The following is a 25,105-nucleotide window of genomic DNA, read 5'->3' as shown; positions in this document are numbered from 1 at the left end:
ATACTGGTCTGGGACCAGTGGTAGGAGTGGTACCCCCTATGATGCTGACTTTGGGTTGGTTGAGATTGGTCTGGGACCAGTGGTACGCACTCTGAGACTGACTTCGGGTCAATGGAGAATGGTATGAGACATTCTCAATCAATTCTTCTTCTTCATGGTTCAGCAGAGCCAAGCTGAGCAGAGCAAAGCAGAGCCAACAGAGCTGAGCAGAGCCAGCAGAGCTAGCAGAGCTGAGTAGAGTAATGCAGGGCACTGATGGCAGAGACAGTACAGTCGGACATATGGATCAGCGGATGGAGTTCTCCCTAGTTGAGAGGGAGTGTTAAAATTGACAACTAGGGCCAAACTCCATGTGGGTCACCATATTTATGGCAGTTGATATTTTTATTGGATCCCTCTCGTCGAGAGGTGTAGGATTGATCTAAAGATCATCCGATTCCGATAAGTATTCATGGAGTTATGAATTTATTTGTATTATAAGACATATTGTCAAGTCGGCCAGCATCCTATGTAGGCTCAGAAGCCCAATAGTCGTGTCTATTCATCATCTACGTTTTAGTATAAATAAGAGGAGACTTGAAGTCATTTTGTACAAGACATACTCTTTATGTGTGGTCTCCTCCTCTCCACGTTTTGGGTTTTGGTAAAGGAGAGACACAATGAAGATACGCTGGCCTAAAGGTTATGCCCTAGCCGCAGTAAGCCGCAGGCTTATGAGAATGTTCTACGCAGCAAACAGAGACTTATTCATATGCAGTCAAATGAAGACTCTTACGCAGTTATGGAAACCTTATACGCTGAGACCCTATACGCTGTTCATGATGACCTCTTATACGTAGTTCTTGGAGACTCTATACATAGTCTTAAGACTCATCTATACGCAGCCATGGAAACATCGAAACGCAGTCATGAACCAACGCAGTCATGAAGACTAATCCAACAACAAAGACTCTACACACTGTTATGAAGACTCATATACACAAGTCATACGTAGCAATGGAGACCCTATACGCAGTCACTCTATACGCAAGTCATACGCAGCAATGGGGACCCTATACACAGTCATACGCAGTTCATGGAGACTCTTATGCACAGGTTGTAGAGACACTTATATGCTGGTAATAAAGACACTAATATGCAGTCATGAAGACTCATGACCTTGAAGACAGATACACTGTCAAATGATGTAATCCTAACGCAGTTATGGAGAAACTTATACACCGGTATGAGGGACACTAATACGCAGTCTTGGGAGATATGTTCACACAATCATTGTCATGAGAAACATGTTCACGCAGTTAGAAGAGACACGTTCATCCTTTGCTCATGGATTGACATATCGCCACTGCCATAATAACAGTGATCACATATATCATCTGCGGCTCAATATTATGACCTGTTCAGGTACTATGACTTGATGGGCAGTAATGTTGATGCATATAGCAGTCAATGGTATAATCTAGAATGGAATTGTGTCAGTATATTCATTGACATGGAATGGCATAGCATGGCGTGGAAGGCACACTATGTATAATGGCAGAGAGCAGCATGATGTATGGACAACATGATGTAGATCATGGGCAGCATAGTGAGTAAATCATGGGCAGCATAGTGATGAAAGCATGAGCAGCATGATGATGCATGATGCAACATGATGGTACCTCATGGTAAGGTGTAGCAAATGGACGAGATGCAGCACTATGATAGGTGAAGGAATCACCTTAGAGAATCAGTTGAAGCAATATGTCTTCAACTGATCTCTGCAGATATCAAAAGTCAAAGTGTTGACTTCTATTATAAGTGTATTATCTCTCTCACTTTCTCTGCTGAACTTTGAAGAACATAAAATAAGAATTGATCAAGGGTTTCCCCACATTGTGGGGTTTGTCCCTAGCTAGCGCCACATCTTGTGTCCTGTTTGTCTTGGCTTGTCTTCTGTGATTTATATTTATGTTCTATCTGCAGTTTACTTTAATGCTGATGTGATTGCTAACAATGAAAATTTAAATAAATTGCTCTAGCATAGAACATATCTAAAATTAACACATGTGCTTTAGCCTCTCCACCAATTTTCATGGCTAGAGCACATCCGATGCTACCCCAAATCAACATTTTGTTGTGTCATTATGAATACCTCCCTAGTTAAGACGGAGTGTTGAGAAATATAACTAGTGTTGATCTTCATAATGTAATAAAATGTAATTTTTATCATTAATATATTCATTATATTTATTTTATTTCTTGGTCAATGCATGTTTTTAATGCTTATAGAGTCAAAGAAGAATTTATTATAAGTCAAAAGAAATGTATTTGAGTCAAGTCCCATTTGGACTTTTGAAAGAAAAAGAAAAAGAAAAATATTTTTGAGTCAAAGTGTCAACACAAGACCAAACCAACCTAAGAGACAGCTATTCAACCCTCCTGGACATGTATATATAGTCAGCTTGAGCTCTTGGTGATAGATACATTCATCATTACATCACATCAATTTCTTTGCAAGAACAAGAAGAAAAATCAGTCAAAGTCAAAGGAGAGAGAAAAATCATGTTTTCTGCCCTAATTTTGTTCACACGTGTCAAATTTCTGCGGTTTTCTGAGGCTACTACAGGGATGAAATTTGACCTCCACAGCAGGTCCAAGATTTTCTGTGATATGACCAGATTCCAGAAGGGTTTGACTGGTGTTGACTTTGACTTGTTGGAGGAAATTTGGAAGAGGGCTGATTTGGGTTCTTTGTGGCAGTCTTGGTCTTGGGTCTTGGATATCTCATTTTGATCTAATTCTATAAGAGAAGGATTGTTTGGGTTTTCACCTTCTAGGGTTTTGCCCTGACTTGGAGCCTAACTTCTTGTGTTCTTTGTCTCTTTGTGATCTTCATGTTTTGTACTTTTGTATAGTGACTTGATGAAGAAGATCATACAAGTAATAAGAAGCCAACAAACATTCACAAGTAATTATCAAGTTAAGAGAAATCAATTATTTTATTCTAGCACTTGCTTTCTCAACACATTTAAACTTCCACGACTAGACTTCTAATAGTTTCTAACAAAACCATTATGTCTAAAATGTAGAGTGGATGACTTCAAAAATATAGTAGATCCCTTCATACTTTCATTGAAGTTTCATCTAATGATTTGAGGATATCCAAGATTCACCAAGCTTTCCAGAATTACAAATAATATTTTATTCTTTAAAAGAAACCCATGACTTTCCTCTTCTTTCAATGTTTGCAAACTCCACTTTGGTTGAAAATTACATCTAGATTGTCAAAACAATTTAATTTGCAACATGGAATGAAATTTCCATCATTGTTAACATTCATCACTTTGATTGTTCCCCTGAAAACAATTGGAAATAAACATTTCTAAATATGGCCATTTCCTATAATGCTTCATACCTGTAGAAAAAACTAAGGATGATAAACTTCCACACACAAGTATTTCCATATGAATAAAAAAGAAACTTGTCAAGTAAGATACAAATCGCTCTTCATACATTTAAAGTATCATATTTGTACAACGCTGCTTCAAAATAACATTGACTATATATGGGAAGAAATTAGTGGAGTCGCAGTCCAAAGAAGCATACCTGTAAACCGAGGGAGCAATAGAGACACATTACGCAAAAGATGATGGCAAGATATGGTGTTAAACTGGGAATAAGTGTGAAGAAAGTTGCTATAATTTTTCTATAACGTGGAATGCGCATCAAAATTCTTGTTAGTCGTAGAAGTCTAGCAATTATCAAGTAACGGATCCTGCACAAAAGCAAATCCAACAATTATTTTCCTTTATAGTGAATGTAAAATTTAATTCATGCTAGAGAACATATAAGATTGATCATGCAAGTTGCCCATACTAGAAAAATATCATTAACAAGATTCCAGTTGCATATTTGGAAAAAGAACAATAAACAGCAGGATGTAACTTGAGCAAAAATTGCGACCACAACTATGTAGCACTTCTAACAACTTATTGACAATTCTTAAAAGATATTAGGCTTTGACATTATCATCCCTGTAGTTCATGGTCACTGATCAGAACTATCAACATGTATGTGAACAACTTTGATATTATCACACAATACATGAAACTCTTGTTTATATTATTCATGCACTTTGAATTGTACATTTTTAATCATGTAGCCAATAGTATCATCATAATTTATATTTTTTTCTTGTTTTAAGATTTTGTGGCATGTATATTCAAGAAAACAGCCTTGTGAATAGTGGTCAAGGAAGAAGGGCAAAGTTAATCCAAAGGAAACTCAAGGTTAGGGTTTGTTGCCACTAAAAGGGTAAGTATTTCCAAAGCGACCCTCACATGGTGTGTGGTATTGGAGCTTGCATGAGATCTCTTGCTTATCTCATCCAAACTCAATACTCTTTCTTCAAGTTTTTACTTAGAAATATGACGATCTTACCTCACATCAGTTCTCCTCATTCTTTCAAATGTGTTAAACATAGTATATCAGCTCTTATTTCTTACAAATCACATAATAAATGCACATACAAATGGTACACTAGCTTCCACACATATATGGTGCTATGTTCTCTTGGTTTAGCTTGTTCATTTCAATTGTTGCACTATGGTTTCACAAGTGATTTCTTTCTTCGAAATGGTGTTATAGCCTCTTATCTAGTTGTGAGTGTCGTCATGCCTTGGGTCAAGTTGTACTAATAGAGATTTGGTTGTTGTAGTGTGTCTCATATCCCTAACCATATTTATCACTTTACAATTTTCCCATTTATTTCTATTATTTTCATAAGTAGACATCCCTGCCTATGTCTAACTTGTCATATGTCATTCAACAAGATCTAAAGCAAAGTAATGAACATGCATGTGTAAGAACCTTCAAAGTCAAATGAGTGAAAATGCTTAAGGTAGTTGCAACATGGAAAAGTTAAAAGTAAAAAATAAGTAATGCTAGAGCTACATAACATCATTAAAAGACCCTTACCCATAAGTCCTGTTGCCCCAAAATCTAGTAGGTCCTATGAGAGACCTTAGAAGGTAAGAACTAGACCAAGGAACAACGAGGTAGAGGCCCGTGTTGAATTTGGGTAGCATTGGATGTGCTTTAGCCATGAAATTTGGTGGAGAGGCTAAGGCACATGAGATATCCAAGACCCAAAAATTGTTTGGAGAAATTCCACTCGGATGGAGAGATATTAAAATAATTAATATTTTTTATGGGTCCTAAGTCTAAACTTAAGAAAATAAAAATATTAATGTGTATTAATATAAAATGGGTGAGAAAGTTTTAAGTGACGAGGATCAAGCCAGTTTTAATCTCAGTCGTTGATTAGGGACTTAATCTCGGCCATTGAATCGTCAACAGGAAAAGTATAAGAGGAGGCTTGAGGGTCAGTTGGAGATACACCAAGAGAGATCAAGAATTCGATTTTCTGGGGTTGGGTTTGCTGAGGGAATCGAGTTAGTGATCAGTTGCAGTGACAGGCAGATAGTTCAGCAAGGGATTTCCATCCCAAGGCTGAAGAATACATAGCAGAGAGGCAGTGAAGTGCCGGGAGAGACAGCGCAAGCCCTAGAAAGGCTAACGCTGAGGCCGAAGGAGCCAGCGTAGAGGATGCAGAGGACCATAGAGGCTGATGCAGAAGCTGTAGAGGTTGACGCAGAGGGCTTGAGAGGAAACACTGGGAGATTTTATGGGGCAGACTAGGAGCTGATCAACAGATCCTGAGCCGGGAGAAGGTGACGCAGTTCCAGAGCAATGCTTCGAGCAGATTTCGTTGTCCAGCACAAGGAACAGTTAGAGTCACTGTGGGGTTGATCATCTGGTTGCTGATTTGCCGAAATATCTGTCTCCGGATAGAGGTACTACTGCCGAGGACATTCTCTGTTGGGTGAGCCATTTCTGGCACCCTAGTTGTATTCAGAAATTTTCTTAATAATACAAACCCTCTATATGCTGCACTGGTTTTCCCGAATTGGGTTTTTCCAGGGACGATTGTCCAAAAATAACGGTGTCCCTTGTGTTATTGTTTTTGTTTACTTCAGTGCATGATCTGTATATCTGTGAAGGTTGCATTTGTGTTTACTTCGATGTTTATGCAATTAAATAACTTGTTAATGTAAAGAACAAGTAGGAGATAGTAAACCAGAAATTGCAGTAGGGGTTTCTGATGTGTTAGATTCAGGAATTTTCACATGGTATTAGAGCAATTGCAGATCATAGGTGACTAAAGGCATCAGCCGAGAAATCTGAGAGTTTGCAACAGAGAAGTAGTTGTCCCAAGAGACAGCGTTGTTCCAGAGCCAGAGACACAGAAGGAGGAGTGACACAGTGCAGAGAAGGTGACGCAGAGGCTCACACAGTGCCTGCGTCAACATTCTGAGCCAGGAGAGGAAGACACAGTAGCTGGGAGGAGCCCACGCAGTAGCTGCGTCAGCTGTCTAGGCCAGCGCAGAGGCAGAGGGAGGTAGATCAGGCCTACGCAATGCTAAGTCATCTTTCTCAGCGAAGAAGGACTGACGCAGTGGCCAGGAGGAGTTGATCCAGTTCTCATTGTGATTGCGCAGAGCCAGAAGGGCTAAGATTCTTCAGTTGCCAAGGCTAAGGGAGCTGTGCAAATTTTGATTTGATGAGTTGGTGGGACATTGTGTCTGTTAGTGCAGAACAATGTCTAAGGAGACTAAACCAAGGTAGAGGGAAGCACTACCTCGACAGATTTCTAACCAAGAAATCTAGATCCAGGTTGCAACGGCAAAGGAGGATTGGAGAGGAGTGATTCGACAGTTGGCTGAAGGATTTTTGAGAGGAAAATTAGGACTCAGAGGGAGTCTAGAGAAGAGGAGCAGAGATGGCAGTGAACGAATTGATGGATAAAGATAGATTGGATGGGGCTTCCTATTTTTTCATCTGGAAGGCCAGGATCCTGGCAATCCTAGATAAACATTGCATCAAGGACTATGCCTTGAGAACAATAGTTGTTCCAGTTGACCCTGCTGCAAAGGAGAAGTATGAGGAGGCCCAGACGAAGGCAAAATGCATGATCCTAGACGGGCTCAAGGATCATGTAATACCCCATATTGCTGAGAAGAACATAGCAAAGGAGATGTGGTAGACCTTGACCACCTTATACCAGGACTCTTATGTGTAGCGGAAGATGTTATTGGAAAATCAACTGAGGTCATATCAGATGCAAAAAGGAGAGGAGATAGATCCATTCCTTCTCAAGTTGCAAAGGATTCACGACCAGCTTACTTTCGTGGGGTCTACACTGGATCCAGAATTCATGGTCAGTACTTCCCTAAATGCAGTCTCCCAGGAGTGGGAGACATTTGTCCAAAGTATCTTGGCCAGAGCGACTCTCCCCAGTTGGGAGGAGATTTGGGCAGCTCTTCGACAGGAAGAGCTCAGGAGAATGACCAAGGTGGGTTGTAGCAGTAAGGGAGTTCGAATTAAGGAGGAGGAGGAGGATGTAGCTCTCGCATCAACGGGACAACAGGGGGTTCAGAAGAGGGAGAAGAAAGTGCTTCAACTGTGGGGAGCTAGACATTATGCATCTCAGTGCCCCAAGAAGAAAGGCAAGGGAGAAGCTTCCGACTCAAACGCTGCTCCGGCAAAGGCGGAGAAGGATGTCGAGACTCGAGACTGATGACGATTGTGCCATGAGTTCTCATGCGCCTCTAGAGAAGAGGTAAGGAGACATAGAGCTGTAGTCGAGAGGACTACAAAAAGACGGGCAAGATCCTTGAGGTGCCCAAACTCTTGGATCACATTTAGCTACGGGAGCCCTTAAAGACAGTAGCATCATGACAGGTGTCGGGCGGAGCAAAGTGTGGTGGAGTAGCATATTGATTTGGTGCAACATCAGATGTGCTCTAGCCACGAAAATTGGTGGAGAGGCTAAAGCACATGAAATCTCCAATACCCAAAAATGGTTTGGGTAGATTCTAAACAGTTTGGGAGATATTAAAATAATTAATATTTTTAATGGAGTCCCCAAGTCTAAAATTAGGGAAGATAAAATATTAATGTGAACTGATATAAAATTGTGTTAGAAGGGTCCAAAAGTCATGGATCAAACCAGACTTAATCTTAACTGTTGATTAGGGACTTAATCTCGGTCGTTGAATTGTCAACAAGAAAAGTATAAGAGGAGGCTTGAGGGTCACTTGGAGAACACATCAAGTTGATCAAGATTTCGATTTTCTGGGGTAGGGTTTGTAGAGGAAGTCGAAAGAGTGATCAGAGTTGTAGCTGAGGGGCAGTGAATACAAAAACAGAGAGGTAGAGATAGTACCAAGAGGATCAACGCAGAAGCCGGGAGAGAGGGACGCAGAGCCAGCCAGAGGTTCACGCAGTGCCTCAAAGAGCCAGCGTGGGTGACACAGAGGCTCTAAGGGCTGACACAGTGCCTTCAAGGCTGACGCAGGGCGAGCTAGGGTGACACTAGGTAGACGCTGGGCTAGAAAGGGCTGACACAGTCCCTAGAGGCTAATGCTGGGGTTTTCGTGGGGCAGATTGGAGCTGGGAGCATTCAGAGTGTTTATCCGGGGTTTCAGCCGGAACATCTGTCTCCGACTGAGAGGTACTATTGCCAAGATTATTCTTTGTTGGCTGAGCCGGTTTTGGCACCTAGATTGTATTCAGAAACTGCTTAATAATTAAAACCCTCAGATAGCTGCACTGGTTTTCTCGCATTGGGTTTTTTCAGGGACATTGGTCCAAAAACAATGGTGTCACTTGTGTGCTTGTTTTTGTTTCCTTTAGTTGATGAGATGTAATGTGTCTAGCATGTACTTGTATTTATTTTTAGTATTTACATGGTAAACGACTTGTTAATTAATCAGAACAAGTAGGCAGAAATAAATTAGAAAAGTACATGAAGGGTTTCTAATAGTTAGACTTAGAAATTCCAACATGGCAAGACAAGGCTAGAGTGCAGAATCCTGTAGCAACGCAGTAGAGGTTGCAATAGTGCGAGAGGCACAAAGGTGTTTGCAGCAGCGCAATGGTAGGAGAGGGAGCACAAGATAGCAACAGAGGTAGCTTCAGCATCACGAGGCTTCCAGATTGACCAGGATGTTAGTATTTGGGTGAAGTCAGTTACTTACTTCTCAGTAACTGAGTTGTAGTGTAGCACTTAGCAGTGGCAGTGCTATGGGCAGCATGAGGCAACATTTGAGAGGGAGTTGCAGTAGATATGGAGCAGTGGCAGCGGCAGTGTCATGGGCAACAGTAGAGGAAGCAACAGTGCAATGGATGTAGGGAAGTAGGCCTAGCATCAACACAGAGGACCGATGCAGATGATCAGTGTGATGCTTCCATGGTGAAGTGTTGTTAGAGAACATTCCTCGCTAAGAAGGAGTGTTGATTTTGGGTAGCATTGAATGTGCTCTCGCCATGAGCTTTGGTGGAGAGGCTAAGGCACATGAGATCTCCAAGACCCAGAAATCGTTTGGAGAAATTCCACCCAGATGGAGAGATATTAAAATAATTAATATTCTGAATGGGTCCCTAAGTCTAAACTTAGGAAAAAAAATATTGATGTGTATTAATGGGTGAGAAAGTTCTAAGTGACGAGGATCAAGCCAATTCTAATCTCAGTTGTTGATTAGGGACTTAATCTTGACCGTTGAATCGTCAACAGGAAAAGTATGAGAGGAGGCTTGAGGGTCAGTTAGAGATACACCAAGAGAGATCAAGAATTTGATTTTTTGGGGCTGGGTTTGCTGAGGAAATCAAGTTAGTGATCAGTTGCAGTGAGGGGCAGTTCAACAAGGGATTTCCATCCAAGGCTGAAGATTACGTAGCTGCGAGGTAGTGAAGTGCCAGCAGAGACAACGCAAGCCCTAGAAGGGTTGATGTAGAGGTCGAAGGAGCTAACGCAGAGGATGCAGAGGGTTGTAGAGGCTGACGCAGAGGACACAAAGGGCCTCAGAGGCTGACGCAAAGGACGTAGAGGGCCTCAAAGGCAGCGCTGGGAGATTTTGTGGGGCAGACTGGGCGCCGATCAGCAAATCCTGAGCCGGGAGAAGGTGACGCAGTTCCATAGCAGTGCTTGGAGCAACTTTCGTTGTCCAGCACAAGGAACAATTAGAGTCACTGTGGGGTTGGCCATCTGGTCGCTGATTCGCAGGAATATCGATCTACGGATAGAGGTACTACTGTTGAGGACATTCTCTGTTGCGTGAGCCATTTCTGGCACCCTAGTTGTATTCAAAAATTTGCTTGATAATACAAACCCTATTTATGCTACAACGGTTTTCCTTGGGTTTTTCCGGGGACGATTTTCCAAAAATAACGATGTCCCTTGTGTTATTGTTTCTGTTTACTTCAGTGCATGATCTGTATATCTGTGAAGGCTGCATTTGTGTTTACTTCAATGTTTATGCAATTAAATAACTTGTTAATGTAAAGAACAAGTAGGAGATAGTAAACTAGAAATTGCAGTAGGGGTTTCTGATGTGTTAGATTCAGGGATTTTCACAACCCAATGTCAGCACAACACACCATCTCTTGCTCTTTAGTGGATTTCCACCACAAGGGAGGCTTCCCCATATTAGTCGTTGTTACCACAAAATCTAGTAGACCTTGGAGAGGGAAACCCTACAAGACAAATAGTTAGATCAAGTGCTAACAATGGGGTAGAGGCCCAATGCTACCTCAGTTAAAACCCCCTACTTTTTACGAACTTTCACCAATGGGAGGAGTCCCGGTAGGAAGGAGACAACTTAAAATAGATATGCTAGGTATAAGGCACAGAGTGATCAAGTAAGAGCTCATTCAAGAGAGAAACTCAATAAGGCTTCAAAGCTTCAAGGATTCAAAACACTCTCTAAGAAAAGTCGTAGAAATCAAATTTCAAGAGGTAGGGTTTTGAGGTTTTTCGATGGTGATAGGTATTCACAAGGTCAAGAACAAAGAGAAAGGGTTTCTTGCAAAGATAATCAACTATTCCAAGGCTCATGAAACCTTCAAGAAAGTTCTCAAGTTGAGGGAGAAGAAACTAGGATTTCCCTCTTAAAGCAACACCTAGGGCAAGAGATTTTATGGATGAAATTTGAGTGGATGCCCACCAAAATGATAGGTCATGTAGCCAAGACCTACCTCTTGATGTTTAGGCTCTCAAACTATTGATTTTGGGTAGCATAGGATGTGCTCTAGCTTCAAAATTTAGTGGAGGGGCTAGAACACATGAGATTTCCAAAACCCATAAATCGTTTGGAGAAATTCCACCCAGAGGAGGAATTATTAAAATAATTAATATTTTTAATGAGTTCCTAGGTCTAAACTTAGGAAAATAAAAATATTAAAGTGATGAGGATCAAGCCTGTTTTAATCTTAGCCATTGATTAGAGATTAGATCACGACCGTTGATTCATCAACATGAAAAGTATGAGAGGACGCTCGAGGGTCAATTGGAGATACACCAAGAGATCAAAGAGTTCGATCCAACCTTCGACCTAGCAGCAACAACGCTTCGACCCTAGCAACTTCAACTTGGCAGCTTCTGGCATCAGTGGCAATTTCAACCTTAATTAGGAGACTTTGATATTCTAAACTAGCCCACACGAGAGAGAGAGAGACACCAAAACTTTGATTTTCTTCTTCCCTTCATCCTTGACCAAACTCGCACTCCTTTTAGCCCCTTCCTTCAACTTCACACTTCTTCCCAACTTCCAGCTTCTAGCTTCAGATATCGAACTATGCTTGAGAGAGTGAGATGCTCAAATGAAGTCAAACTGCCTTGTATATAGCCTTCCAATGAGGTCGAATTGCCTCTCTTGAGGCTGACTTGATCTTCTTGAGACCGACTTGGTGTGGAGGTCACATAATTCATTTTTGAATAAAAAATAATTCTTTTTGCATCATTTGAAAGCCCAAGAAGGGTCTCATAAAATATACAATGACTCTTTATTAATCTTAGGTCTACAATGGGGACTTTGACTAATAAAATGATGACCCAAGCATGAAACCATGCTTTAATAAGTCATTGTAACAATAATAATTTTTTTTTTGACAAATACATTTTATGCAGACCGAACCTAGTTACATTTTTCAACACTCCCTCTTAAATAGGGAGGTATTCAAATTTCGTTTTCAACTTAGGGACTTAGGAGGCAATTCGACTTTATTTGGTTTCTAGTGGAATGTGGGGGCCACCCACATGGGAGTTCGAATTGGCCCATTCGAATAGCTTGGAGGGAAAGTTGAATAGGTGGATGGAGGGGCCCACATGAGGCTAGGGAGGCCCAAGGAGTTATAAGGAGGGAGAAACTCTAATTTTGGATGCATTCTTACACCTTGCAATCAAAATTACATGATTGTTCCCTCAGCTGTTTAGCTGAGTCAACTAGCTGTTTAGCCACAAATATCTCAAGCGGGAGATTCAACCTCTACTTCGGGGGACCATCCGTGCCCGCCCTAGAGAGGCAGTTCCATAAGTATTTCAAGAGTTTCAGGAATGTGTACAACACTACCATTTAGCCACAACAGGGAGTGCATATTTTTGGCTAGCTGGAGAAACACAGGGGGAGTTTGGAGCTATCAGTGATCAAGCATTTGCTGGGAGAGTTAGAGGATTGGGAGAGCAACAAAGGGTCAACCTTTCTTGTGAGTTTTGGAGCCAACAGAGCTAGGATCCCAGCAATTCGATTTACAGTTACCCGAGGCTTGTGCACAGAGCAACCACTAGGTTCACGTGGGAGTTGGAGGAAGGAATTTTAGAGTTGGAGCAGGCTGGGAGAAGTAGGAGATCACTTGGAGGGCCATTTGAGGAGGATTGCTGGAGTTGGGAGAGCAGAGATTGACAGGATCAGTCACAGCAATAGAATTCGAAATTGGAGGAGGGCCAAGCTATGAAAGGTCAATTTTTGAAGGTTGGAACTAAGGGAAACCCTTTCTGGGTTTTTCTGGGTTTTGGGAAAGGATCCCACTCTTGATTTTATAGAATTTTTTGGGCAGATCTAAGGGGTCAAACAGGGGTCCCAACTCAGCTAGCAACTAGAGGAGCTAAGGGAAATTTGGGCCAAAATTCCGAGGTCAACATTTGGCCAATTCCTTCATGGGTTTTTCTGGGTTTAGGCCAAGGAGCAAGGAGCTGAAATCTTATAATTTTCCAAGCATGGGAAGCAGTGATTCCAGCCCTTCGAAGTTAGCAGACAAAGAAATTTTTTGGGGCAACACAACGCAGTTTGGTGCAGCAGTTGTAGCAGCCTTCAGTTCAGCATTTTCTCACCTGGGTTTTGTCAAGCTTGTCCATTAAGACAAGCCCAAGTGCACCATTCTATTTTACTATTGTATTTTTCTCCTGAAGAAGTAATAAAATGGCTCAACAATTCTCTATTTCCAATGTTTCCATGGGTGCTTAATGTATATTTCGTTTTTCTGATTGCTAGATTGTTTGCATGCTTTGTATATCACTTACATTCCTGTTTAGGAACACTACATTAGGCACCACAATGCCATGGACTAGATTCCTGACGAAGGCAATCTATCCAAGTGGGACTAAGATGGACTAAAGTTTTCAGCTTCTCTAGGTACCATCAGGCTTACTTGCTAACCATGAACCCAAAGCTTTAGGTGCGTATCCGAAGTTAGAGCTCCATGACCAATGCCACCCTCCCTACTTCAGGAACTAGAGATCAACACATAGTGCCGGCCAGATGTCCTCCCAGGAATGTGTTTCACACACAAGGCCTCAACAAATCTCTTCCAAACTTTTATCATCATTAACAAAATCAGTAATATCAACTAAACTAAGCATGCTTCTAAGATACTCAAACTTCTTATTAGGAAGAGACTTTGTTAGTATATCAGCTACCTGATCGTTTGTCGGGACATACTGTAGCTTCACGATCCCATCTTGCACCAAGTTCCTAATATAGTGGAACTTACTGTTGATATGCTTCGTCCTGGCATGAAACACGAGATCTCCAAACATCTTGATCCAACTTTGATTATCACAATTAATTATAGTAGGATCTAGAAGCTTCTCGAACAAATCTGTCAGAAGCTTCCTCAACCATACAGCCTCCTTTCCTACTTCACATGCAACCACGTACTCTGCTTCAGCACTACTCAAAGCAACAAGATCTTGCTTTCTACTTATCCATGAGATCATGGTGTGAAAATTCCTGAATCTAACACATCAGAAACCCCTAATGCAATTACTAGTTTAGAATCTCCTACTTGTTCTTTACATTAACAAGTTATTTAATCGCATAAACATCGAAGTAAACACTATTGCAACCTTCACAATATACAGATCATGCATTGAAATAAACTGAGACAATCACACAAGAGACACCGTTATTTTTGGACAATCGTCTCCGAAAAAACCCAATTCGGGAAAACCAGTGTAGCATATAGAGGGTTTGTATTATTAAGTAGGTTTCGTGAATACAATTAGGGTGCCAGAAATGGCTCACCCAACAGATAATTTCCTCGACACTAGTACCTCTATCTAGAGACAGATATTCTGGCAAATCAACAACCGAATGATCAAACCCCACAGCGACTCTCACTGTTCCCTATGCGGGATAGCGAAAGCTGCTCCAAGCACTGCTCTGGAACTGCGTCACCCTTTCTCGTCTCAAAATTTGTTGATCTTCTCCCAGTTTGCCCCACAGAATCTCCCTAGTGTCAACCTTTGCAGCTTTTGCGTCTCACTGCTTCAGCCCTTCTAGGGCCTGTAATGTCTCTCTTGGCACTATGTTGTCTCTCTACTGTGTATTCTTCAACCTCGGATGAAAATCCCTTGCTGAAATGCCCCTCGCTGCAACTCTAATTACTAACTCTATTTCCTCAGCAAACCTCGCCCTAGAAAATCGAATTCTTTGATCACTTGGAAGTTGGTGTATCTCCAACTGACCCTCAAACCTCCTCTTATACTTTTCCCGTTGACATATCAACAACCGAGATTAAGTCCCTAATCAATGGCTAAGATTAGAACTGGCTTGATCCTCATCTCTTAGAACTTTCTCACCCATGTTTTATTAATACACATTAATATTTTTATTTTCCTAAGTTTAGACTTAGGAACTCATTAAAAATAATAATTATTTTAATAACTCCTCATCCGAGTGGAATTTCTCCAAATGATTTCTGGGTTTTGGAGATCTCATGTGCTCTAGCCTCTCCACCACATTTCATGGCTAGAGCACATCTGATGCTACCCAAAAATCAACACATGGCAAATCCGAAACTAAAGCATCCTTTGGTAATGCTTCTTCTGTCGGTCTCACTACCACCCCGATCTGAATCTGTGAAGCCAATCAACTTGACTTCCTTGCTATTGTACTGTAGGGAGTGATGTATAATACCACGAAGATATCTTAGTATATGCTTGGCAACTATCTAGTGATCATGACGAGGCTCCAATTGAAACTAACTAAGGATTTTCACAACAAAACATATATCTGACCTAGTATTTACTAGATACATTAGAGAACCCACCACTTGACGATTGGAGGTAGGATCCACGAGATTTGAGTCAGAGCTCCTCAACATCTTGAGATTGGTGTTCAGAGGAGTTGTCATGGGCTTGGAATTCATCATCCCAAATTTCTGCAACAATTTGATGATGTACTTTCCTTGCCCCAAATATATCTCCCAGGATTTTTCCATCCTTCCAGACCTAGGTAATAGTGCATCAGTCCTAGATCCTTCATCTCAAATTCAGCTGCCAGCATCTTCTTGCATTCTTCTCTCCACACCTGTGATGAATAGATCATCCACATACAATAGAATAATGACTGGCTCATTATTCACAACCTTGATGTAGAGATTAGGATCAACGAAACTCTTCACGAACCCAATTCTTAGAAGGTATGCATCCATTCTTGCATACCATGCCCTAGGAGCTTGCTTCAAACCATACAGGGCCTTCTTGAGTCTACAAACATTAGTGTCCCTACCATTTACCTCAAAGCCTTCGGGTTGCTCAATGTATACTTCCTCATTGATGGTCCCATTCAGAAATGTTGTCTTCACGTCCATTTGATGGATGTTCGATGCCATTGTAGCAACCAACAAAACCAAAGATCTAATGGTAGTATACCTTGCAATGGGTGCAAAGGTTTTTTCATAATCTATGCCTTCCTTTTGAGAGAAACCCCTTGCAACAAATTTGGCCTTGTATTTATCTATGCTTCCATCAACAACGTGTTTGATCTTATAGATCCATTTTGAGGTGAATACCGATTTGTCACTAGGTCTAAGAACGATTTCCCAAACCCCATTCTTCATGATGGATTGATATTCTTCTTGCATATATTTCTTCCATACTTCTTGATGAGTAGCTTCTTCAAATGTAGATGGTTTTGCTTCAATTAGTCTTGTCATATATGCAGCATATCCAGAATATCTCTTCAGCCTTTTGCTTTCCCTAAAGGTTCCTTTCGCAGCTCCATGCCCTTTAGCATCTTCAAGAGTGGATTTTAACCAATTTGGCCTCTTCCTTGTGCTTGGTATGACCACAGGTTGAATAGGCCCACTTGGTCCTTCTTCTTCCTCTTGAATTATAGAAGGGTTGTTGGGTTGTACTTCTTCTTCTTCAAATATGGGTAGATCTTTGTCATCGGAATCAATAGGAATATCCTTTGATCTTTTGTAGGCTTGATTCTTGTCAAATATAACATCCTTGCTTACCTCAATGTGTCTCCCTTCCTTGATGTAGATTCTATATGCATTTGAGGAGAGACTATAGCCAACAAAGGTCCCTTTGATGCTTATAGAATCCAACTTCTTTTGTTTGTCTTTTGGAACATGGATATATACAGAACTCCCAAAGATTCAGAGGTGTTCCACACTTGGCTTCTTTCTTGTGAATGCTTCCTCAGGTGTCATGTTATTGAGAATTCTATGAGGACTTCTATTTTGAATATATACGGCTGTCATTGCTGCTTCTCCCCATAGAAACTTTGGCAAGTCTTGATCAAGTAGCATTGTTTGTACACCTTCTTCAATTGTCCTATTCTTTTTTTTGACCACTCCATTTTGCTCGAGATAATAGGGAACAATAAGCTCCCTCCTAATCCCTGCTTCTTTACAATATTCAATCAATTCTTTAGAAGTGTATTCCCACCATTGTCAGATCTCAATATCTTTCTTTCGGTTAGGGTTTCCTCTTCACATCTAAATTCCTTGAATTTCACAAATACTTCATCCTTTTTCTTGAGAAGATAGAGCCATGTCTTTCTAGAGTGATCATCAATAAATGTTACATAGTAAAGATGACCTCCAAGTGATTTGTCAGACATGGGCCCACACACATTAGAATGTATGAGGTCTAATATTTCTTTAGACCTTGTTTCACTATTTGAAAATGGTTTTATTGTATGTTTTCCCAAAGAGCATCCCTTGCAAACTCCTTCATGATCTTCTTTGATATCGGGGATGCCATGAACTAGATGTTTAAGAGTAGGACTGGCCTTGTAGTGAAGATGACCATATCTTCTATGCCATAGCTCAATAGGAGATATTTTGTTAGGACACTGACTCACAAAAATATAGAAAAGATAGATCAACGCCTTAGAATTCAGCCTCTTCGAGGGGGCAACCTCCTTTACATTACACAAATGAACAATTCTTGGATGATTCAAAAGACTAAACCTCCCTTCTATATATAGGAGTCTAAGGGGTCACAATATAATCAAGCTGACATAACAGTAATAACATAAGGGCACAAAAATAACAATAGTGGGTTTCTATGGGGCATACTAATAACAATATGGGAACAATAGGGGCACAATAATAACAATAAGGGATGCAATGACAATAGTAATGGGGGAATCACTAGTATTATAGGGCCTAACATGCCCCTCTCCTTCCGAAAAGCATTGTCCTCAACGCTTGAGTAGTTTTGGATGCTTCTATATAAAATTCCCATCCTCCCATGTGGAATCTTCAGCGGATAAGTTCTTCCATTTGATGAGATACTCCGAAATTGATCGATTTCGTCGCTGTCGAGTTCTTGTTTCTATGACTGCTTCCGGTTCCAATATGATTTTTCCTTCCTCGTCAAGTTTTGGCAATATTGTTTGAACTGGGAGCTTGTCACCTATAACCTTCTTTAAACATGAAACATGGAAAACTGGGTGCACTCGGGAAGCTGCAGGAAGCTCCAATTTGTATGCCATAGTACCAATCTTTTGCAACACCTTGTACGGACCATAATACTTTGGTGATAATTTATTATCCTTCTTAGCTTGCTTGAGGGACATTTGTTTATATGGTTGTAGCCGTAGGAATATCCAGTCACCTACATCAAAACTTCTTTTGCTGCGATGTTGATCTGCCTGTTGTTTCATTCTATTCTGCGCCAACGTGAGGTTATCCTTTAAGAGTTGGAGAACTTGTTGTTGATGCTCGATGTGATGTTCCACTGCTTGAACCTTAGAATTTTCTCTTAAATATGATGTGATGGATGGTGGATGATATCCATAAAGTTCCATAAATGGGGTCATTTCTGATGCAGTATGGAAGGAAGTGTTATACCACCATTTAGCGAGAGGCAACCATTTGACCCATTGTGTTTGTTTATCAGATACAAAGCAACGATGTTATCCTTCCGAACATTTGTTTACTATCTTAGTTTGCCCATCAAATTGAGGATGATAAGATGAACTATGAGCTAACTGAGTACCGAGACAAGAAAATAATTTTGTCCAAAAATTTCCAGTGAAAATGGGATCTCTGTCGTATACTATAATCTTTGGGTTTCCATGTAGCTTTTGAGTTGTTTCCATAAATGCAGTAGAAACTGTATTGGCTTTAAATGGATGTGATAATGCACAAAAGTGTGCATACTCGGTAAGTCTGTCAACTACCACCACGATGACACTCTTTCCTTCAGACTTGGGTAAACCTGTGATAAAATCCATTGAAACCTTCACTCAACGTTGGCTTGGAATGGATAAAGGTCGTAATAGACTTGGGGTCTTAACTGTTTCAACTTCATTTTGTTGGCGAACCAAACATTCCGCCACAAATTTTTGAATATCCGATTTAAGGCCATCCTAAAAAAATTCCTTCTTAACCCTGTGGTAAGTTATTAAAAATCCTGAGTGCCCTCCTAAGGGAGAAGTGTGCAATTCCATAAGAATCTTTTGTTTGAGTTGGGAATTCTTACATAGATATAAGCAATCTTTTGTAATATTCCTAACCCAGAATATTCCTCAAACCCCAACAAAAACTCCAACCAAATATGTGCAAATGATATAATAACCCAGAAGTGATAAAATAACAGTGGAACAACAAATAATAATGTAAACCGGAAATATAAGCAGATACACAAGATATGCAGCGAGAAATGCTAAGCCATTTTATTATACTGAGTAATAAAATGAGTACAAGAGGTGATTAGACAGATGGCACCTCGACTTGCACAAGGCAAGTGAAGAAATACTCTTAGAATGACAAGAATGGCCTCTCTGCGTGGATGCTGTTGCTATTGCTGCTAGGAAACAAATGATGATTTGGGGCTGCTCCCCTCCTTGAAAAACGCTGAAACTCTGGATTCAGGCTCTACTCAAGAAACCCAGAAAAACCTAGGAAGCTTTCTTGGAATGGCCGACCCCCGAAAAACACCCTCTTGGGGTTCTGGACAGTTCCTCAATGCCCTGCGCTGCCATTGAAGAAAACCCCTCTAAACTCTGCCTGGAACACTGCATGAAACCCTGCCAAAATCCTCCAATGAGACAAGAGCTGGACCCCTGCTCAATCTCCCAGCATAACTCCACCTGCAAAACCCCGATCTAGCACTACAACCAAAAAGAACTGTGTCCCTCTCCAAGTGCTGCATAGTCCTCCAAAATGTTGATGAAACTACTGCTGAAACACTGATAAAACTGCTGCTGAAATACTGATGGAAATACCTTGCCCGAGCAGGCACTCGAAGTCCCCCGGGGCTAAGGGTGAGATCTCCGAACGAAGACACTCAATGCACTAAACAGTGCTGCAGACCAGCTAAACAGCCAGTGTGCTCAGAAGTCGAAATGACTAGCTCAAAATGCACATAATTGAATGATCCAAAATGAGGGGGCTCCTCTCTATTTTATAGCCTCTGCCTCTCGCAATCCCTAGGCTCACCTCCTCCTGCGTGCTTCTCCTCTTGCCACGTGTTCTTCCCTCCTGCGCAGTCTCTCCATGTGTCTGCGTGGGCTCCATTTCTGCGTCCCCCTTTGGCCCCCTTGGCTCCCCTTTAAGTCACAACGTTGTGCTACCTAGGAAGTGACTTTTTATTCTAAAGTGAGTTATGTCCCCCTTCCTCACTTTTTTATTTACAAATAACTATAGAAAGCAAAAATTGAACAAAATCGAATATTCCAATTAGCCATAGCTAATTAGGAATATTACAGTCTCCCCCGACAAAATGTTGCTTGTCCTCAAGCAACTGAAGTGATGGATGCTGCAAGATCCTCTCACTCTCCCAAGTGGCATCCTCATCCGGCAAATTCTTCCACCTCACCAAGAATTCCCGGACCGTCCTGCTCCACAGCTGCCTCTCCCTGGTATCAATGATAGCCTCCGGCTGCAATACCAAATGCCCCTCGTCATCCATGGGTGGTAGCTCATCTGTCATTGTCACCTGCTGCCCCAATGCCTTTTTCAGGCATGATACATGGAAAACGTTATGAATCTTGCTGTCTTGGGGCAGCTCCAACTCATATGCAACCTGTCCAACCCTACGTATCACCCTGTATGGCCCATAAAAGCGGGGCTTAAGCTTCTCAGCCCCCTTCTGTTTTAGTGAAGATTGTCGGTATGGTTGTAACCGTAGGTAGACCATGTCCCCTACTTCGAACTATCTCTCCACCCGACCCCTGTTGGCATACATCTTCTGCTGGTTCTGTGCTGTAGCCATGTTATCCTTGAGAGCTCGGAGAATATCCTGACTCTCTTGGATCCATATCTTGGCTCTGGGAGCCTTGCTATCACCAAACATCACGTTAGCAAAAGATAAAGGATGATACCCATATAAAGCATAGAATGGTGACATACCAATGGACATGTGATGTGAAGTATTGTAGCAGTACTCCCCTAGATGCAGCCACCTCAACCATGCTCGTTGCTGCCCACTGACATAGTTACGCAAGTAGCCCTCTAGCCACTTGTTAACTATTTGTGTATGCCCATCCGTCTGTGGGTGATAACTGGTACTCGGTGTCAACTCCGTCCCCACCAACCGAAAAAGCTCCTGCCAAAGCCCGCCCATAAAACGGCTATCCCTATCACTAACGATGGTCTTAGAAAGACCATGTAGCCTAAAGATCTCCCTGAATAACAGCTTGGCCACCTGTGCTGCAGTGTAGTGTGCGGATATGGCAAAGAAATGCGCGTACTTTGTCAGTCGGTCAACGACGACAAAGATACAATCCTTGCCCTGTACCGTGGGCAATCTTGTGATAAAGTCCATCGAAATGCTCTCCCATTTCCCCTCCAGAATGGGTAGCGGCTGCAATAAACTCGCGGGATGGCTCATCTCTCCCTTGTTCCGCTAGCAAACATCGCACTCCCTGATATGCCAGAGTACGTCCTCCTTGAGGCCCTTCCAGGAGAACCTCTCTCTAATGGCCCTGTAGGTTTTGGTAGACCCCTGGTGCCCTGCCAATGGTGAATCATGTGATGCCTGGAGTATCTTCTTCTTGAGCTGAGAACCCTCAGGCAAGAAGATCCGATCCCTGTAATAGATGATCTCATCGATTACCCTAAGCCTGTCATCTGCCACCTGTCCATCCAGAACCTCACATGCAAACTTGTCTTTGGAGTACTCTACTAAGAGTCGAGCCCTCCAGTCTGTATCCAAGCTCATAAGAGACAACGTGGCTAGTCTACGTGAAAGGGCATCTGTTACCACGTTGTTCTTACCCTTGACATACTCAATGTCAAAGTCATATGCTTGGATCTTACTGATCGACTTCTGCTGCCTCTCCTGCAACTGCTTCTGCTCCAAAAAGAACTTGAGGCTGTTGTGATCAGTCCTCACCCTGAACCTGTTCCCCACCAAATATTTTCAGTACTTAGCCAATGCATGCATGATGGCCAGCATCTCCTTGTCGTATATAGAATACAACCTCTCATGCGGAAGGAGCTTCTAGCTCTCAAAGGCTATAGGGTGACCTCCCTGCATCAATACTGCGTCGATCCCCTCTCCCAACGCATCACACTCCAAAACAAATGGCTGCGTAAAATCTGGCAATGCAAGCACTGGGCAGCTGCTCATAACCTCCTTGAGCCTGTCAAAGGCTCACTGCACTGTATCCGACCAATTGAATGCCCCCTTCCTCGTCAAATCTGTCAGGGGTGCAGCAAGCTGTGAGAAACCTTTGACGAACTTCCAGTAGTAAGTACAAATTCCAATGAATCCTCGAAGTTCCGTCATGTTTCTCGGCTCCGGCCAATCTCTGATGGCCCTAATCTTCTCCTCGTGGACCCTCACTCCGTTCACTCCAATGATGTGTCCCAAGTATAACATCTTCGTCAACCCGAACTCACATTTAGAGAGCTTGGCATAGAACTGCTACTCCTCCAAGATGTGTAATACAATCTCAATATGCTGGAGATGCTCCTCCCACACCCCGCTGTAAATGAGTATATCATCAAAGAACACCAACACAAACTTCCTTAGGTGACTACGAAAGATGTGATTCATGCAAGATTGGAATGTAGCTGGGGCGTTGGTTAGCCCGAAGGGCATCACCAAAAACTCAAAGTGCCCATAATGACATCTGAAGGCGGTCTTGGGAATGTCCTGCTCCCTCACGCAAATCTGATGGTACCCTAATCTCAAATCAATCTTTGAGAAGAACCGTGCTCCTCTCAACTCATCCATCAACTCATCGATCTTGGGTATGGGGTACCTGTTCTTCAGTGTCCTCTTGTTTAGGGCCCTGTAGTCAATGCACATCCTCAATGTACCGTCCTTCTTCTTCACCAACACCACAGAAGAAGCAAAAGGACTCGTGCTCGGTCGGATGTGCCCAAGAGCCAGCAACTCCTGAATGGCCCACTCTATCTCATCCCGATAGGCCTTGGGATGCCTATAGGGGGTGGTGATCACTGCCTGGATGCCCTGCTCAAGCTCGATAGTGTGCTCAAACCCCCGATCCGGTGGCTGTCCTGGTGGAATCTCTCCAAACACTATGGCATACCGATCAAGGATGGACTAGATCTTTGGATGTACCGTCTGCCCTGTAGTCCCTGCCTCTGATGCACGCAGCTCCACTGCCCACTCTATGTCTCCCTTCCAGAAGACTGCCTCCATCCGATGAGCCGACACAGTCTGAGGCAGATATGTGTGTTGTCCCCGTATCTTCTCATGCCTCCCTGTCTTCTCATCATCCCACTCCATCTCTAGGGTCTTCCAATCCGTCGTGACCTTCCCTAGAGTAATAAGCCACTGAACACCCAGTATCATGTTGGTGTCCGGAATATCGACCACGAAAAAGTGGTCAGTCAATGTGTAGGTGCCCATCGTCACTGAAAGCTCTGGGACATAATGAGCACACGTCATGGTCTGATCTCCTGGGACCAATACTGAAAACCCATCGAAGCTCTCTGTCTGAATACCTCTCCGCTCAACCATTTGTGCATCGATGAAGTTGTGGGTCGCCCCACTATCAACCAAAACTGATACGCGCTGGCCACGTACTGTCCCTCGTACGCGTAGCGTCAGATACTTGGGAACTCCTCGCAATGCTACAAGGGCCCCTCCGGTGGGTGCAAAAGATGCACCACCTGTTGCTGGTGGTGGAGGTGGCAAAGGTCCCTGTATGGCATGGCTATCTCCTGCCTCCACATCCTCCTCGTCATCCTCTTCTCCACTGCTCTCGGAGAAGACCTCAATGAAATGTGCCTTGCCAGCAGCACATCTATGCCCTAGTGCCCATGGCTCCTGACATGTGAAGCACAACCGCTTCTTCTTCAGCTCCCTCTTGACATCATCGTCAATCTGCACTCGTCCTGGATTCCCCTTTGGAGGTGGAATCCTCACATCCTTCCCCTTAGACTGGAAAGTCTGTCTCTGGGGGTAAGGTGTCCGGGTCCTGGGTAAGACATCCTGTAGGTCCCGGATCCCACTGATAGCATCCTAAAGGGTGGTCGGTCTAGCGGATCTGACTAGACCCCGAAGTGGCTCTGCTAACCCCTCAACATACATATAGATGCTTCGTACGTGGATAGGTCTGGCACCATCACAGAGACCCTCAAGAAATCTGCAATGTAGGTCTCTGGGATCCCTGTTTGTTTGAGACTCGTCAGCTCAACGAAATGCTGCTCTGGATCCCTCTGATCAAATCGCTCCATCAGTCTCCTGGCAAACTCGGCATGCGTCGTCACTGTGGAGTGCCCCAGTGTAACCATCCCAAGAAACCACCAATCCTGGGCCTCGCCATCCAAATGCAATGTTGCCACCTTGATGGCCTCCGCCTCCGACATCTGGTTAAGCTGGAAATAAATGTCCAGCTTCTCCACCCAAGACCTTGCTGAACTGTTTGATGAGCCATCAAACGTAGGCAAGTGGAATCTACTAGCTGCACGGTGGGTGTCGCCATCATGGTAATGCCGGTACCCTCTGTGATGGTCGCGGGGTTTGCTATCCCGCTGGAGCTGAACAAAATCTCTGAATGAGAGGGCTTCCCTGAACTCCTGCCCATAGGCCTGGTACTCTGCAAAATAATCGCCCATATGTCCGGGCTCTGCCTCCTGCTGGGCTACGGCCCCCGTGTCTGCTCCTAAGAAAGTGGGCATGGTAGAGCATGTAGGGGCATGTGAGGCCACCTGTTGCGCAGTATCACGCTGCTCTGGCAAGTGATGGGATGCACCTGATCCCTCACCAATCTGAAAAACTCGTGGGCTCTCACGCTGTTTGGCCTCTACTGCCGTGAATCTCTGCCCCATCACCTCAATCTGCCTCGACAAATCCTGCACTGATTTGAGGAGCATATCCGCAAATCTCTTCCCGTCCTCGTCGGCCATCTGTTCTGCGTCCACTACTGGCTCTCTCTGTTCTGCGTCTACCACAGGCTCCACCTGTTCTGCGTCCACCATAGGAACACAGTCTCCCTCCCTGTAGGTATTCTCCAACCTACGTCCAGTGTCTCTGTACCTCCTACCTCTGTAACAAATGTAG

The 25,105-nt window shown here is 42.9% G+C and overlaps 1 protein-coding gene across 2 annotated transcripts in view; it reads right to left on the bottom strand.

The window, feature by feature from the left end:
• Window positions 1-25,105, bottom strand: part of LOC149181004 (two pore calcium channel protein 1-like) — a 534,602-nt gene that overhangs the window by 25,341 nt on the left and 484,156 nt on the right. For both annotated transcript variants that reach the window (XM_089416401.1, XM_089416402.1), the window contains one exon: window positions 3,589-3,757. In XM_089416401.1, coding sequence (XP_089272527.1) covers window positions 3,589-3,757 — 169 coding nt within the window. The remainder of the gene's footprint in view (window positions 1-3,588; window positions 3,758-25,105) is intronic.

Source organism: Pinus tabuliformis, chromosome 3_2 (assembly GCF_031772625.1).
Source record: "Pinus tabuliformis cultivar Carrire ecotype Pingquan chromosome 3_2, CPIR1, whole genome shotgun sequence".
In the NCBI taxonomy this organism is placed as follows: domain Eukaryota; kingdom Viridiplantae; phylum Streptophyta; class Pinopsida; order Pinales; family Pinaceae; genus Pinus; species Pinus tabuliformis.
Note: the sequence above shows the minus strand (reverse complement) of the source record. Positions and strands in the feature narration are given on the sequence as shown.